The sequence below is a fragment of the Oncorhynchus mykiss genome, chromosome 8 (assembly GCF_013265735.2).
Source record: "Oncorhynchus mykiss isolate Arlee chromosome 8, USDA_OmykA_1.1, whole genome shotgun sequence".
NCBI classification, from domain to species: Eukaryota; Metazoa; Chordata; class Actinopteri; order Salmoniformes; family Salmonidae; genus Oncorhynchus; species Oncorhynchus mykiss.
In genome coordinates this window covers 52,447,924-52,464,118 of record NC_048572.1, presented here as the reverse complement: position 1 = coordinate 52,464,118, position 16,195 = coordinate 52,447,924, and the positions used below count along the sequence as shown (strand labels likewise).

General features: G+C 43.3%; 1 protein-coding gene across 2 annotated transcripts; it reads right to left on the bottom strand.

The window, feature by feature from the left end:
- Positions 1-4,501: 4,501 nt before the first annotated feature.
- Positions 4,502-15,848, bottom strand: agxtb (alanine--glyoxylate and serine--pyruvate aminotransferase b). 2 transcript variants are annotated; one of them, XM_021612880.2, is made up of 11 exons: positions 15,396-15,848; positions 14,938-15,130; positions 14,724-14,788; positions 11,795-11,895; positions 11,600-11,670; positions 11,426-11,510; positions 11,188-11,286; positions 11,002-11,071; positions 8,030-8,125; positions 7,639-7,767; positions 4,502-4,887 (listed from the first exon to the last, which is right to left on the bottom strand). In XM_021612880.2, exons 1-11 carry the CDS (start codon positions 15,663-15,665, stop codon positions 4,780-4,782), a joined length of 1,287 nt encoding a protein of 428 aa, XP_021468555.1. In that variant the 5' UTR covers positions 15,666-15,848; the 3' UTR covers positions 4,502-4,779. The 2 variants fall into 2 exon arrangements, with proteins under 2 accessions (XP_021468555.1, XP_036841540.1); XM_036985645.1 differs by lacking the exon at positions 4,502-4,887 and adding an exon at positions 5,243-5,387 and having other exon boundaries at positions 7,636-7,767.
- Between the last annotated feature and the right edge of the window lie 347 nt (positions 15,849-16,195).

Genomic DNA, 16,195 nt, shown 5'->3' with positions numbered 1-16,195 from the left:
TTATCTTGGCCAGGTCGCAGTTGTAAATGAGAACTTGTTGGAAAGGCACACATTTGTCTATATAAGGTCCCACAGTTGACAGTGCATGTCAGAGCAAAAACAAGCCATGAGGTTGAAGGAATTGTCCGTAGAGCTCCGAGACAGGTCTGTGTCTCGACACAATCCTGGGGAAGGGTACAAAACAATTTCTGCAGCATTGAAGGTCCCCAAGAACACAGTGGCCTTCATCATTCTTAAATGGAAGATGTTTGGAACCCCCAAGACTCTTCTTAGAGCTGGCCACCCCAGCCAAACTGAGAAATCAGGGGAGAAGGGCCTTGGTCAGGGAGGTGACCAAGAACCCGATGGTCACTCTGACAGAGCTCCAGAGTTCCTCTGTGGAGATGGGAAAACCTTCCAGAAGGGCAGCCATCTCTGCAGCCAATCAGGCCTTTATGATAGAGTGGCCGGACAAAAGCCACTCCTCAGTAAAAGGCAGGTGACAGCCCGCTTGGAGTTTGCCAAAAGGGCTGTCATGGAGCAGGTTTTCATCACTCCAAGTGGGCTGTTTAATCCGGGGGGAGCAATTAGCCTTTTTTTTAATGACAGAACTGGTCAAAATCACCCCCTCTACCACCCTCCTGTCTTGCGGACTGCAATAGCATCGAATAGTCCCCGCGATATGCAACTGTTCAGGGAAGTCAGGAACCAATACACACAGTCAGTCAGGAAAGCAAAGGCCAGCTTTTTCAAGCAGAAATTTGCATCCTGTAGCTCTAACTCCAAAAAGTTCTGGGACACTGTAAAGTCCATGGAGCACAAGAGCACCTCCTCCCAGCTGCCCACTGCACTGAGGCTTGGTAACACGGTCACCACTGATAAATCCATGATAATCGAAAACTTCAACAAGCATTTCTCAACGGCTGGCCATGCCTTCCTCCTGGCTACTCCAACCACGGACAACAGCTCTCCCCCCCCCGCAGATACTCCTAGGTGTTAGGGTAAAGGGTTTAGCTACATGCTATGTAGCGAGTAGTTGCAACGTTGACCATGATGAGATACATCGCTAGATGTTCGCGCGTTTTATACGCCCACCCTCCTGTCTTGCGTGATCTTTAATTCATTCTGATTATTTTGAGGAAGTGTATACTGGCTCTGGCGTCTCAAGATGGACAAACTGTACTATTGACGCTATTGTCTCGTTTTTCAAGCGAAGGCCAAACCGAAGCATGCAGAAGCCTCAAGACCTGAGCTCCCCCTGAAGCTATCTGGTCCCCACAGATCAGGAAATACCAAAAGGGGTAACAGTTATTTTAGGTCCAGGCATTGAATATCTATTCGGGGCATAGGCCAACCTCGTTGAATGGAAAGTGGTTTATGGACATCAGACTGGAAAGTGCCTGTCTTACCTGCTGTACATGGGGTCCTGGCCAGGGCATGGGCATGTGGAGTTGACTGCTGTCCAGTCAGGTCTCCTTACTCTTTCTCCTTCAGCCCTCTAGAGGAGATAACACCAGCTTAGGTGTTGAACTGACATGAAAAGGTTGCAGGTTCAAGTCCCACTTGGTCTACCCCCTGAATTTGCTGCAGGATATGCATGTATAGGCTAGGTCTAGGCTTGGAGTTTGAACAGTCCAATACCTGAGATTTGTGCCATAACGAAGGCTACTCTGTTGCATTCTGAGGAAGCCACATTCCCCGTGTATTGATTTCTTATTCTCAGCATTGAACCTGCAGAACAGGGAAAATGTATGTACACGTGATTACAGTTATAGGTCCATGCAGTATTGCACTGTGACAGAATACAAACAAACGCTTTTCAATAGGGCAAAAAATCAGAGTAGGCTAAGCCACCTTAACAGGTGAGTAGGCAGCCTATCCTTGTGTAGAATTATTTTTGTTAGGCCTGCTGTACAGTACTCAGCTGTCAGTGGCAGTCAAACTCACAAAGTTGATGACTGGTTGGCCCACATGTGATAAGTGCAGAGTCTCGGTGTAGCGGAAAGGTGGAATTGAGGAGAAGGAGCCCTCTCCTGGCTTGTCGGACTCCCAGAACCTGAGAAGCCAGTTCAACGCCAGCAGCTTGGGGTTCACTTCAGGTATGTGGGAATACAAGGGCTTTCAATGAGGACACTATACAGTGCATTCGGAAAGTATTCAGTATGACTTTCCCCCCCCAAAATTACGTTAGTCATATTCTAAAATGTAGTCAATTATTTTTTCCCCTCATCAATCTACACACAATACCCCATAATGGTAAAACAAAAACTGTTTTAAAGAAATGTTTGCTAATTTATAATACATTTTTTTTAAATCACATTTACATAAGTATTCAGACACAGTCTTCTTGGGCATGTCTCTACAAGCTTGGCACACCTGTATTTGGGGAGTTGCTCCCATTCTTCTCTGCAGATGCTCTCTGCAGATCCTCTCAAGCTCTGTCAGGTTGGATGGGGAGCGTGGCTGTACAGCTATTTTCAAGTCTTTCCAGAGATGTGCGATTGGGTTCAAGTCCGGGCTCTGTCTGGGCCACTCAAGGACATTCAGAGACTTGTCCCGAAGCCACTCCTGTGTTGTCTTAGCTTCCTCCCTGCTTTTGAAAGACATCCCCACAGCATGACGCTGCCATCAACATGCTTCACCGTAGGGATGGTGCCAGGTTTTCTCCAGAAGTGATGCTTGGCATTCAGGACAAATTCAATCTTGGTTTCATCAGACCAGGGAATCTTGTTTCTCATGGTCTGAGTCCTTTAGGTGTCTTTTGGCAAACTCCAAGCGGACTGTCATGTGCCTTTTACTGAGGAGTGGCTTCTGTCTGGCCACTCTACCATAATGGCCTGATTGGTGGAGTGCTGCAGAGATGGTCATTCACTGGAAGGTTCTCCCATCTCCACAGAGGAACTCTGGAGCTCTGTCAGAGTGACCATCTGGTTCCTGGTCACCTTCCTGACCAAGGCCCTTCTCCCCCGATTGCTCAGTTTGGCCAGGTGGCCAGCTCTAGGAAGAGTCTTGGTGGTTCCAAACTTCTTCCATTTAAGAATGATGGAGCCAACTTTGTTCTTGGGGACCTTCAATGCTATAGACATTGGTACTCTGACAAAAGTTTGTGCTTTGACACAATCCTGTCTCAGAGCTCTAGGGACAATTCCTTCGACCTCATGGCTTATTTTTGCTCTGACATGCACTGTCAACTGCTGGGCCTTATATAGACAGGTGTGTTCCTTTCCAAATCATGTAGAATCAATTGAATTTACCACAGGTGGACTCCAATCAAGTTGTCGAAACATTGGAAACAGGATGCACCTGAGCTCAATTTCGAGCCTCATAGCAAAGTGTCTGAATACTTATGTAAATAAGGTATTTCTGTTATGGAATTTTTATACATTTGCAAACATTTCTAAAAACCTTTTTCACTTTGTCATTGTGGGGTATTGTGTGTAGATTGATGAGGGGGGAAAACTATTTAATCAATTTTAGAATAAGGCTGTAACGTAACAAATTGTGGAAAAACTCAAGGGGTCTGAATACTTTCCGAATGCACTGTATGCGTCATTTGCGTATCCTACCAGTCAACCATGGCACGTATATGACGTAGCCTATGAATACAATCATAGTGAATAAATACACTCGTAGTGTAAGACAACTGTTGCTTGGGCCGTTTGTTATTGACATCTTGAATCTAACCTTATAGCCACCCTACATGAAGAGCGATGTCAGAAGTAATGTATGTTAAAACAATTGAAAGGTATATCCACAAGTTAAGTTGTATCGAGTTGGTTTGCTGTTGACATTGAAGATACATCCAGACGCAGTTCATTCATTTGCAACATTGTAGTGATACAATGTTTCACCGTTGGAATTTAGATGTAAAAAATTGTCTAAACATCAGAATGTTACCATGGTTACTCCATGGGATATCAGTCTGAAAGAAGTTAATGTAAAAAAGACGCAAAGTCTCTACAAGCCAGAATGTTGAATAAAATGATATTTAAACATACTTTACCCGTTGTCTGTGCTGTTGGTCCTTTTGTCAGTGGTTTTATGACGTTTTTATGTGTATAACATGATGTCCAAAAACATATATGAGCTGTTTTTAAAGGAAATGCAATAACAAAAACTTTTCCTAAACTAATTTTTAAAAATAAAAAATTATGCACCCATGAGCTCTCGTCAGGTGAGCTGGGGCGTATTCATTACGCCTACTCTGTTGCAAAACGTTTCTTAAATGGAAGCAAACGGGGAGGGACCTACCTGAATTTGTCCAATATAAATTCTTGTTTTTTTCCGTTTTGCGACTGATTACACTCCTGTTATACCTACATTTCCCTGTGTGTGTGTGTGTGTGTACAATACAGGCTATGCAGTGTTGAATCTGTTCAAGTTTATTTCTATGAGCAACCATTTTCTTATCATGCTGTCTGGAAAAATGATTTGGGGTGTAGGTCAAATGTGTTGGCACTTTGTCTTTGTCTTTTGAAGGCCATTTATTTCCCTGAATATGCAAGGTAACATGGACGCAATGCAGAATTGTATATATTTTATTGACTCCTTGAAACATATTTTATATTCTTTCCCTGTAGAGCATTTACCTTCTACAGCAATTACAAAGTCTCTATTAGGAAAGCAGTTGTACGTATGTCGGAATCTGTCTTTTTACATTTGTGCTTCAAATCTCTGGGCTCACAAACACCCGTGATAATACTTTCACAGATTGACGCCTTTGCCCATTCATTCCAGGTGTCCTCCAGCATGGCCAAATGCATGTTTGTTTAGGGTATTAAAAGGCATTATAAACGTTCTTTATGCTTTGCTCTTTTTGCAGTTCTTCAAAGCGTCGGCCAGGGCAGCCAGTGCCATGTCTGCATTGGTCTTCTGGCAGTTGTATCCCATCAGACCCACACGCATCACCTGGGGTGAAACAAAATGGTGGACACATCACTGACAGAGCTTACATGAGAAATTCAACCATCAAATAATTGCTCAGGACACCCGAGTGTGCAAAATTACATTGAAAAGATGTCTTATACAAATGTCCAAAATACGTATTTTCAGGACGTTGAAATCAGGTGCATTTTAGGTGTTGAATGAAAGGGAAAAATACATATTTTCCGGACGTTGAAAATATGTCATTTACAGACAATGGCCAATTTACAGACAATGACATCTATGGCCAAATTTCAACTGCTATACACTCTTAAGTAAGCGTTGTATCACAATAATAATTTATCATGCCTCTTAATAGAAAACAATAAAAAAAGAGGAGCCAACTGAAGATTGCATATAAGAGGCATTATAAACGTTCTTTATGCTTTGCTCTTTTTGCAGTTCTTCAAAGCGTCGGCCAGGGAAGCCAGTGCCATGTCTGCATTGGTCTTCTGGCAGTTGTATCCCATCAGACCCACACGCATGGTTCCCCCTTTGCTGCTGTAACAGCCTCCACTATTTTGGTAAGGCTTTTCACTAGATGTTGGAACATTGCTGCAGGGACTTGCTTCCATTCAGCCACGAGCGTTAGTGAGGCCGGGCACTGATGTTGGCCGATTAGGCCTGGCTCGCAGTCCAATTCATCCAAAAGATGCTGGATGGAGTTGAGATCAGTGCTCTGTGCAGGCCGGCCAGTCAAGTTCTTCCACACCGATCTCGATAAACCATTTCTGTAAGGACCTTGCTTTGTGCATTGGGGCATTATCATGCTGAAACAGGAAAGGGCCTTCCCCAAACTGTTTCCACAAAGTTGGAAGCACAGAATTGTTTAGAATGTCATTGTATGCTGTAGCGTTAAGATTTCCCTTTACTGGAACTAAGGGGCCTAGCCTGAACCATGAAAAACATATCCTGACCATTATTCCTCCTTCACCAAACTTTACAGTTGGCACTATGCATTGGGGCAGGTAGTGTTTTCCTGGCATTCATTGGAACTGCCAGATGGTGAAGTGTGATTCGTCACTCCAGAGAACGTGTTTCCACTGCTCCAGAGTCCAATGGCAGCGAGCTTTACACCACTCCAGCCGATGCTCAGCATTGCGCATGGCGATCTTAGGCTAGTGTGTGGCTGCTCGGCCATGGAAAGCTCCTGACGGACAGTTCTTGTGCTGACGTTGCTTCCAGAGGCAGTTTGGAACTCGGTCGGGAGTGTTGCAAACGAGGACAGACGATTTTTACACGCTTCAGCCCTCGGCGGTCCCGTTCTGTGAGCTTGTGTGGCCTACCACTTCGCGGCTGAGCCGTTGTTGCTCCTAGACATTTCCACTTCACAATAACAGCTCTTTACAGTTGACCGGGACAGCTCAAGCAGGGCAGAAATTTGACAAAGTGACTTGTTGGAAAGGTGGCGTCCTATGTCAGTGCCATGTTGAAAGTCACTGTGCTCATCAGTAAGGCCATTCTACTACTAATGTTTGTCTATGGAGATTTCATGGATGCATACTTGATTTTATACACCTATCAGCAACGGGTGTGGCTGAAATAGCCGAATCCACTAATTTGAAGCGATGTCCGCATACTTTTGTTTATAGAGTATATGTATTATTTCTCCTATCCATCGCATGCACTTATGTTAGCTTTTTCAAAAGCATTAACACGGGCAATGATAATGTTCAGAATAAACCAACAGACCACTTCAACCACAATAACATTCTGAGTAACGGTTGTTATGACTGCGATATGTTGTTGTTTATCTGTCTTAGTTGAATGCACTGACTGTAAGTTACTCTGGATAAGAGCGTCTGTTGAATGGCCTAAATGTTAAACAAAACACTTGCAAAGCATGCTGGGTATATAAAAAAAAAAAAAGTTGGTTTATTGTCGGTGCAGTGAAATGTGTTGTTTTTTACAGGGTCAGCCATAGTAGTACAGCGTCAGGAGTTAAGTGCCTTGCTTAAGGACCCATTGACAGATGTTTCACCTTGACTGCTCGGGTATTCAAACCAGCAATCTTTCGGTTAGTGGCCCAACGCTCTAACCGCTAGGCTACCTGTTGTCTCTTATTATTCTAATGAGCTCCGGCCCCAAACAAGTACACATTTCGTCAGTGCGGACCTGATCCAAATCATTGCAAATCATAGACGTCTAGGCTACGTTTCACAAGTTTGAACATCATAGTTTAGCACAGTAGAACATGGTATGGTACGGTACAGGACAGTAAAGTTTTATTCAGTAGAGTACAGTTTAGTTCAGTAGAGTTAATTAGAGTAAAGTAGGGTACAATACATTACAGTATACTTTACTGTATTGTACTGCACCCTACTGTACTATACTTTTCTTTACTGTACTGTAATATACTGTACTGTGCTATCCAAACTTGTGATACATAAATGTCTATGATTCGTTCAGATCTGAACCAATTATAGATATCTATGTTTGGGCTAATCAAGGCCTGTCCGGATGTCTGTGGACGTTGAAATCAAGGCCAGTCCGGACCAAAAAAAGATGGAGGACCAAAACAGGAGGTCCAAAAGACGTCGCCTGATGTCAAATGCTTAGTGGGACAGCCTTGACGACAACAAGGTACTTTCTTCCCTACATTGATTGTCTAACCATCCCATTTGTTCTACAGGCGGTTTCAACTCCCATATCAAATGGAATGGTTTATAAACCTATTCATGTTAGTAGTTATGCATAGGCAATTAGCTAGAACTTTAACACTCCCCTTACACTCACCATGCCAGTGGAGGGCCCCAGGCCCCCAGTCATCTCCATATTGTGGTGCTTCATGATGTACTGCAGCATCTCTCTCCAGTTGTAGCCCTCAGGTATGGCAATGGTGGTGACGGAGGGCAGCCTAAGGTCCTGCATGAATAAAATATCACGGTGCCACATTTAGACACACTTCTGTGAAATTCAAGACCAAGGAATTGCACCAGCCTTGAAATTGGAGGATGTTAAAAAAGTGACACTGTTATTGTAGAACGTAAATTGTTTGTTTTACAATCTGTCTGAAATGGACCTCTATTCCACACTGCACTACTTCATATGAAAATAGCATCTGGAGAAAAGTAGTGCACCGAATAGGGAATAGGGTGTGATTACAGTTGCGTGGCAAGTCTTTTACCTTGTTTTGGATGAATAGCTTGAGGCCCATGTCTTCCAGGCCCTTCCAGAGGTACCCTGCCACCTCCCTGTGGTGCCTCCAGGACTCCTCCAGACCCTACGGGAAGACAAAGACTAGGTACTGATGGGACAGGCCCAGTAAACCGGAAACGGGTCAAAAACGGCTAGTAAATACTTTTTTCTGATTTATTTCGAGAATTAGAAGCAACGTTCAAAGTAATCAGCTAATAGGACTGCATCATAATGAACATAAACATGGTTTATTCATTAAGGTTATTATTCCATCATGGAGAGCTCAGTGCACCTAACGGAGGGCTCAGTGAATCACATGTGCTTACCGTAAAAATGTTATTAATAGCCTGACGTTTATTTGCTTAAATCACTGAACACAACAGGCACTTACTAGAGACAGGCTTCTATTTGAGCCAGGTATCTATTTCCTTAATGCACACAGCTTTTGCTCATTTGCATAGTTAATTTTTTAATCCCAGCATTCACTTCCAACATTTTAATACATTTCTTAATTTCCTGCACTGCGTTATCATTCACACACTTTCACATTTTAACTCGGCAAGAAAAGAAACGTCCCTTTTTTCAGGACCCGGTCTTTCAAAGAATTCGTAAAAATCCATATAACTTTACAGATCTTCATTGTAAAGGGTTTAAACACTGTTTCCCGTGCTTTTTCAATGAACCATAAACAATTAATGAACATGCACCTGTGGGATGGTCGTTAAGACACTAACAGCAATTAAGGTCACAGTTATGAAAACTTAGGACACTAAAGATGCCTTTCTACTGACTCTGGAAAAACACCAAAAGAAAGACGCCCAGGGTCCCTGCTCATCTGCGTGAACGTGCCTTAGGCATGCTGCAAGGAGGCATGAGGACTGCAGATGTGGTCAGGGCAATAAATTGCAATGTCCGTACTGCGAGACGCCTAAGACAGCGCTACAGGGAGACAGGACGGACAGCTGATCGTCCTCGCAGTGACAGACCACGTGTAACAACACCTGCACAGGATCGGTACATCCGAACATCACACCTGCAGGCCAGGTACAGAATGGCAACAACAACTGCCTGAGTTACACCAGGAACGCACAATCCCTCCCTCAGTGCTCAGACTGTCCGCAATAGGCTGAGAGAGGCTGGACTGAGGGCTTGTAGGCCTGTTGAAAGGCAGGTCCTCACCAGACATTACCGGCACCAACGTTGCCTATGGGCACAAACCCACCATCGCTGGACCAGACAGGACTGGCAAAAAGTGCTCTTCACTGACGAGTCACGGTTTTGTCTCACCGGGTGTGATGGTCGGATTTGCGTTTATCTTCGAAGGAATGAGCGTTACACCGCGGCCTGTACTCTGGAGCGGGATCGATTTGGAGGTGGAGGGTCCGTCATGGTCTGGGGCGGCGTGTCACGGCATCATCGGACTGAGGCTGAACAACCACAACAGACCCAGGTGAATTGAAGCTCATAAACCCCATGTTAATCTGTCTGTCTGTACTGCAGTGGTGGTCACACTGCAACTGTGTCCATTACTAAAGGAGAAGTTGAGCAGGGAGAAGATACCTTTTCTAAAGGAGAAAGGCATCTGCTTTTGTCGTCTCACCAAGGGGCACATGAGCAGAGACTGTAGTAGGCGTCTCATATGTGTGCAACTAAGTCCACCCTCGTGTGCTTCATATGGAGCTACAGAAAGGAGGACCGGGAATATTGAGTCGGTGAAGAGAGGTTTGTTCTATCCATCATACCGGTTCATGTGAAATCCAGCAAAGGAAACAAGGTATTGCGAACATATACATTCTTAGACACAGGTAGCTCGGCAACATTCTGCACCGACAAGCTGGCTCAGCAGCTGAATGTAACAGGAACAAGAAGGAACGCCCTGCTGCGTACCATGGGCCAGGAAAGGCCTGTCAAAGGTGAGTGGGCTTGACACCAACAAGTTCATGAAACTATCGGAAGTTTACACTCACAAAAACCTACCAGTGACAAAGGAAAACATTCCCAGACAAGATGAGCTGTCCAAGTGGCCATATCTGGGAGAGGTTAAGCTGTCACACACATGCTGACATTGGATTGCTAAATAGGAACAATGCATCACAAGTAATGCAGGTGATCCATAGTCAAGCAGCAGGCCCGTATGCTGTCGAGACCCTACTAGGATTGGGTGGTGACTGTCCACTTAGAGAATGCAGTGACCGACGTGACACACAGGTACCGGTCGCTGCCAATAGGGTCTCCTTGATCAACCTGCTGGACCCGACGAGCCACTGTGGCACTGATTTCAGTGAGAAGGTGGAGAAGTCTGAAAGGTCAGAGCACAGCACGTTTGCCAGCTGAGGTGGTGAAGCAGAGTGCATCAGCTAAAGCGAGGAATGATGTCATACCCCATGTCATACACCCGCACATTTTGGCCCTTTTCTAAACATGTTTAGATAATTGTTGTTGCCTCACGTTACATACAATAAGGGGCCGGTATGTAAGGGCCAAATAGCAGGTTTTGTTATTTGTATAAATTAGAATTATATTATTTGTTTATATGCCATTCTGATTGTTTGTCATATTGTTTGACTGATCTTAATCACGTGCAGGTGTCTATGCCTCTCTCTGCAGGCTGGAGATGGCTTAAATAGTCATGGGCGCAGAGGCCTGCTGGGAATAGCTGGCTGGAGCCCATACTGTCTTTTGACCGTGCTTCCTTTGCCTTTGTGATATTGTTTGATTGTTTGATCCAAGAATTCTTAAGTTATAGCTTAAATATAGTCTTTTGATTTACTTTTTGCAACATTTTGTAGCCAAGATATGAAATAAATGTAACTTTATTTTTTTACGGCAAACAACCTGTGGACATTCGATTTCTGGATTCATGGACTACACACGGCAGGAACAAATAGTCAGCTCATTCTCCACTGTGGCTATAAGAAAAATAAAATAGGGTTTTAAAATGGTTACAAATAGCCACTACACCTTCTCAGCAAGAATAGCAAGACTTTCCCTCAGGGAAAAGAACCCAGACACTGGTCCTGTGTGGTGGTATCTGAAATGGGGCAAAATGAAAGAGTGTTATTTATTTATTTATTATTATTTCACCTGGTTAGGATGGGAGATTTTCTCAAAACAAAGTACTGTTCATTGACAATACTGTAGACTTACAGTCTGGCTGGTTGACCATCATTTCCCCAATAGTTAGACAAGTGGGCCATGTCAAAGAGGTAGGACACTGGTTTTGTTTTCCTGTTGAACATCTTTTGGCTGTATGGTGGGGGGGGGGTTCAAGAGGGAGTGTGTAAAGTCCACATTTCTCAAAATTCAAGCATTCATTTGGTCTCCATTCAAAATCATTCCCCCTCTTTCTTCCCTCTCTCTCTCTCACACACACACAAACCCTCACCATGCTCTTTCATTGAAGGAGATGGGTGCTGTACCAGGGGGTGCATTCAATGCCTTTTGAGAGCCAGTGTACAGGATGTCAATATCTACAAAGACAAGAAAACGATGACATCATACACCCCATACACTAAGACAGACAGACTGAAAATGAAATAGGTGTCTGAAGCTCTCTTACTCTGCTGGTCCATGAAAATAGGCGACGCCCCAAGAGACGCGACAGTATCTACAAGAAACAGGGTATTGTGTCTGAGGAGAGAGAAGAGAGAGGAATGTAGGCCTGGAATTCGAAGCCGCTGTCATCATTGTGTGAACTGAGAGAAATGCAGTGGAGATATCCTGCAGTATGTTTTGAGATGGAGCGGAGTCTCACTTGCGGCAGAGGTCTCCAATGCCATCGACAGGGTGGGCGAGGCCAGCAGAGGACTCTCCATGTGTGAGGAAGAACAGAACGGGCTTGTGTTTGGCCAGGGCCTATCGATAGGCAGGAGATAAGTAGTCAGATAAACAAAATACTTTTGGCACTAAATGCCCTCCATAGTTACCCAAGCCCTTGCCATGTTGACGATATGAATTTAATATATACGCTATATGACTGAAATCAGGGCAGGCTCTGACCTTTTGGGGGCCATACGTGAGATTTGGTTGGGGGGCCAACCCACCAAGTGGACACATTTTTTTGTGGCCCCCTCTCTTGAAGGCGGAGAGACAATATACGAATAGAATATGTTTCTGAATACTTCTACATTCATGTGGATGCTACTATGATTACGGATTGTCCTGAATTAATCATGAGTAATGATGAGTGAGAAAGTTACAGATGCACAAATATCATACCCCAAAGACACCTCTCACCATTACAATAACAGTGTTTTTTTGGGGGGGGGGGGTATGATATTTATGCCTCCGTAACTTTCTCAGTCATCATTTTTCAAGATTCATTTCAGTATTATCCCTAATCATGGTAGCATCCACATTAATGTAGAAGTATTTAGAATCATATTATATTCTTATTTACAATAACAGTGACTCCAAAATGACACAATACATTATTTACCATTAATTTCTATTGGGTACAAAATTATCTGAAACAACCAAAACAAACAGCAATTGCATCCAACATGTTTGTAGAGTTATAAGCTTGATGTAATCATTGCGTGTTAGGAATATGGGACCCAATACTAAACTTTTGACTACTTTAATACACACAAGTTTAATTTCTACAGTGGTGGAACTATTACCATCACTCCTGTGTTCCAATGACACGTTGTGTTAGCTAATCCAAGTTTAGCATTTTAAAAGGCTAATAGATCATTAGAAAACACTTTTGCAATTATGTTAGCACAGCTGAAAACTGTTGTTCTGATTAAAGAAGCAAAAAAACTGGCCTTCTTTAGAGTACTTGAGTATTTTGACCATCAGCATTTGTGGGTCAGATTACAGGCTCAAAATGGCCAGAAACAAAGACCTTTCTTCTGAAACTCGTCAGTCTATTCTTGTTCTGAGAAATGAAGGCTATTCCATGCGAGAAATTGCCAAGAAACTGGAGATCTCGTACAACGCTGTCTACTACTCCCTTCCCAGAACAGCGCAAACTGGCTCTAACCAGAATAGAAAGATGAGTGGGTGCACAACTGAGCAAGAGGACAAGTACATTTAGAGTGTCTAGTTTGAGAAACAGACGCCTCACAAGTACTCAACTGGCAGTTTAATTTAATAGTACCCGCAAAACACCAGTCTCAACGTCAACAGTGAAGAGGCAACTCCGGGATGCTGGCTTTCTAGGCAGAGTTGCAAAGAAAAAGCCATTTCTCAGATTGGCCAATAAAAATGAAATATTAAAATGGGCAAAAGAACACAGACACTGGACAGAGAAAGATTGTTAAAAAAGTGTTATGGACAGACGAATCCAAGTTTGAAAAGATGCTGGAGGAGTGATTGACGCCATCTGTCAAGCATGGTGGAGACAATGGGATGGTCTGGGGATGCTTTGGTGGTGGTAAGTGGGAGATTTGTACAGGGTAAAAGGGGTCTTGAAGAAGGAAGGCTATCACTCACATTTTGCAACGCCATGCCATACCATGTGGATGGTGCTTAATTGGAGCCAATTGCCTCCTACAACAGGACAATGACCCAAAGCACAGCTCCAAACTATGTAAGAACTATTTAGGGAAGAAGCATTCAGCTGGTTTTCTGTCTATAATTGAGTGGCCTGCACAGTCACCAGATCTCAACCCTATTGATCTGTTGTGGGAGCAGCTTGACCGTAAGAAGTGCCCATCAAGCCAATCGAACTTGTGGGAGGTGCTTCAGGAAGCATGGGGTGAAATCTCTTCAGATTACCTCAACAAATTGTCAGCTAGAATGCCAAAGGTCTGCAAGGCTGTAATTGCTGCAAATTGAGGATTCTTTGACAAAAGCAAAGTTTAAAGGACACAATTATTATTTCAATTAAAAATCATTATTTATAACTTTGTCAATGTCTTGACTATATTTCCTATTCGTTTTGCAACTCATTTCATGTATGTTTTCATGGAAAACAAGGACATTTCTAAGTGACTCCAAACTTTTGAACAGTAGTGTAAGTATCAAATGTAAATGTATTTGCTAAAATATACTTAATTATCAAAAGTAAAATTATAAATTGTATCAAATTCCTTATATTAAGCTAACAAGATGGCACTAATTTTTTTGTGGATAGCCAAGGCCACGCTCCAACACTCAGACATACAACAAAAAAGCATTTGTGTTTAGTGAGTCTGCCAGATCAGAGGCAGAAGTGATGACCACTTCTCTTGATAAGTGCACGAATTGGACCATTTTCCTGTCCTGCTAAGCATTAAGTACTTTTGGGTATCAGGGGAAATGTATGGAGTAAAAAGTACATTGTTTTATTTTGGAGTAAAAGTAAAAGTTTTCAAAAAAATATATATATTACAGTACAGATACCCCCCCAAAACCACTTTAGTAGTACTTTAAAGTGTTTTTTCTTAAGTACTTTACACCACAGAATTTCTAAATGGTTCATCCAATATTGAAGAAAATACCTAAAGCTGCCAGTCATTGTAACATTTCAAATTCAGTGCTGGAGTACAAAGCCCCCCCCCCCCCCCCCCCCCCCTCCCCCCACTGTCCAAATATTTTTGTCACTGTCCAAATATTTTTGGGGCTCACTGTTTAACTAGAATTGGTCACAAGGTTGGTGACCTTGAAGTCGCCGATGAGCCTGTATTGAAACCTGTATTGAACAATTTCTATGTGAATGCTACTTTGGTAGGCCTAATGCATTAACAAACAATTACCTTTTCAATTTCTCCATTGCTGAAAACTCCACCCGGTGCTTTTACCATGATATGAACATTGGCACCTGGAATAAATCCAGATGAAAGTCTAATATCCGGACAAAACAGATGTATACAAGACCATAAACAATTTTCTCAAATTACATTAACTCGCAAACATTGGTCTTGTTTCGAGACCGCTGAACTCGTGAGTAAAACCGTGCGTAAAACATACCCATTCTCTCGGCGATTTCAGCCACTCGCTCTCCCCATATTCCATTGACAGCCACGAGCACGCTCTCCCCGGGTTCTACCGTGTTGAAGACGGCGCACTCCATGGCTGCGTGTCCCGAGCCGCTCATTGCTATCGTCATGTTGTTCTGTGTCTGAAAAGCGTACTGGATCCCCTTCTTGATGTCGTTCATGATCTACAAGCAACGCGTCAAATTGTTGAATAAAACAGTTGTAGTTCTAGGCCCACATAGATTAATTATGAGTGGTTCATTATAACCTTTGTCAGTTGTGAAGGGTAAAATGTGTCAAAATACGTATTTGACGCATTCACAATTACGCAGGAGACTTGTTTTGATAATTCCATAAATTGTAAAAAAATAAACCCCCTCTGGCGGTGCCAAAAAGTACAAAATAGTTATCAAACAATGAATTTATCAGCAATAGGGGTTACACATTTACCTCGTACATTTCTGGGTGCAAATGGCCGATAATTCCCCTACCACCTGCGGCTAAAACTCGGGGCGGCACGTTGGACGGTCCTGGTCCGAACAGGTAGCGGAAAGGAACTTCGAGCGGCCGGAGCATGCACTCCGGGGGCGGGATGGTCACCGAGGACATGGCACGGTCAAGGCGCGGCTGTAGAGGCGCGCTCATCGGGAGCAGTGATACCTCCACAGCCGCCTTTTGCGCCAGCAGCGCTCCCCTGCGAAACAAAGTCCGCTGCATCATCGTTAGCTCCTCGCTCCGGTGTTTACAACGACTGTGACTTGCACTGACAGACAGAGGGACTGGAGTTGACTTCGGGTTTTAGTGAAGATTTAATACAAACAGGTCTTTGACCTCTTGGCCACCGAGCGTTGTGCGTCACGTCATGGACAAAACTGTACAGAGGTGGAATTGGCTCAAGTGTTCTATATTATATTGTCAGCCATCAACTGTTAAAGATTGTTCACTTTAACATACTTTTTAACATTATCGATCAATTATTAATGAGAGCATGTGATTATCATGACCATATTCATCTGAAGGTATGTGTTTCCTTAGTTTGAATGAGTGAAGTTTTAGAGGGGGTTTATACTATTACCAATATTTGCTCTCCTTGGGCATGACATTATGAGTTAGGCCTAACTGAACGTTTTCTCAAACACCTGTTATATGGAATATTTTGGGAACTCCTTTTCGCCATACAATGTTCACTAAATATCCATGTATCAATTGAACCATGAAGAAGCATAATTACATGTATTTCAAATACGCAT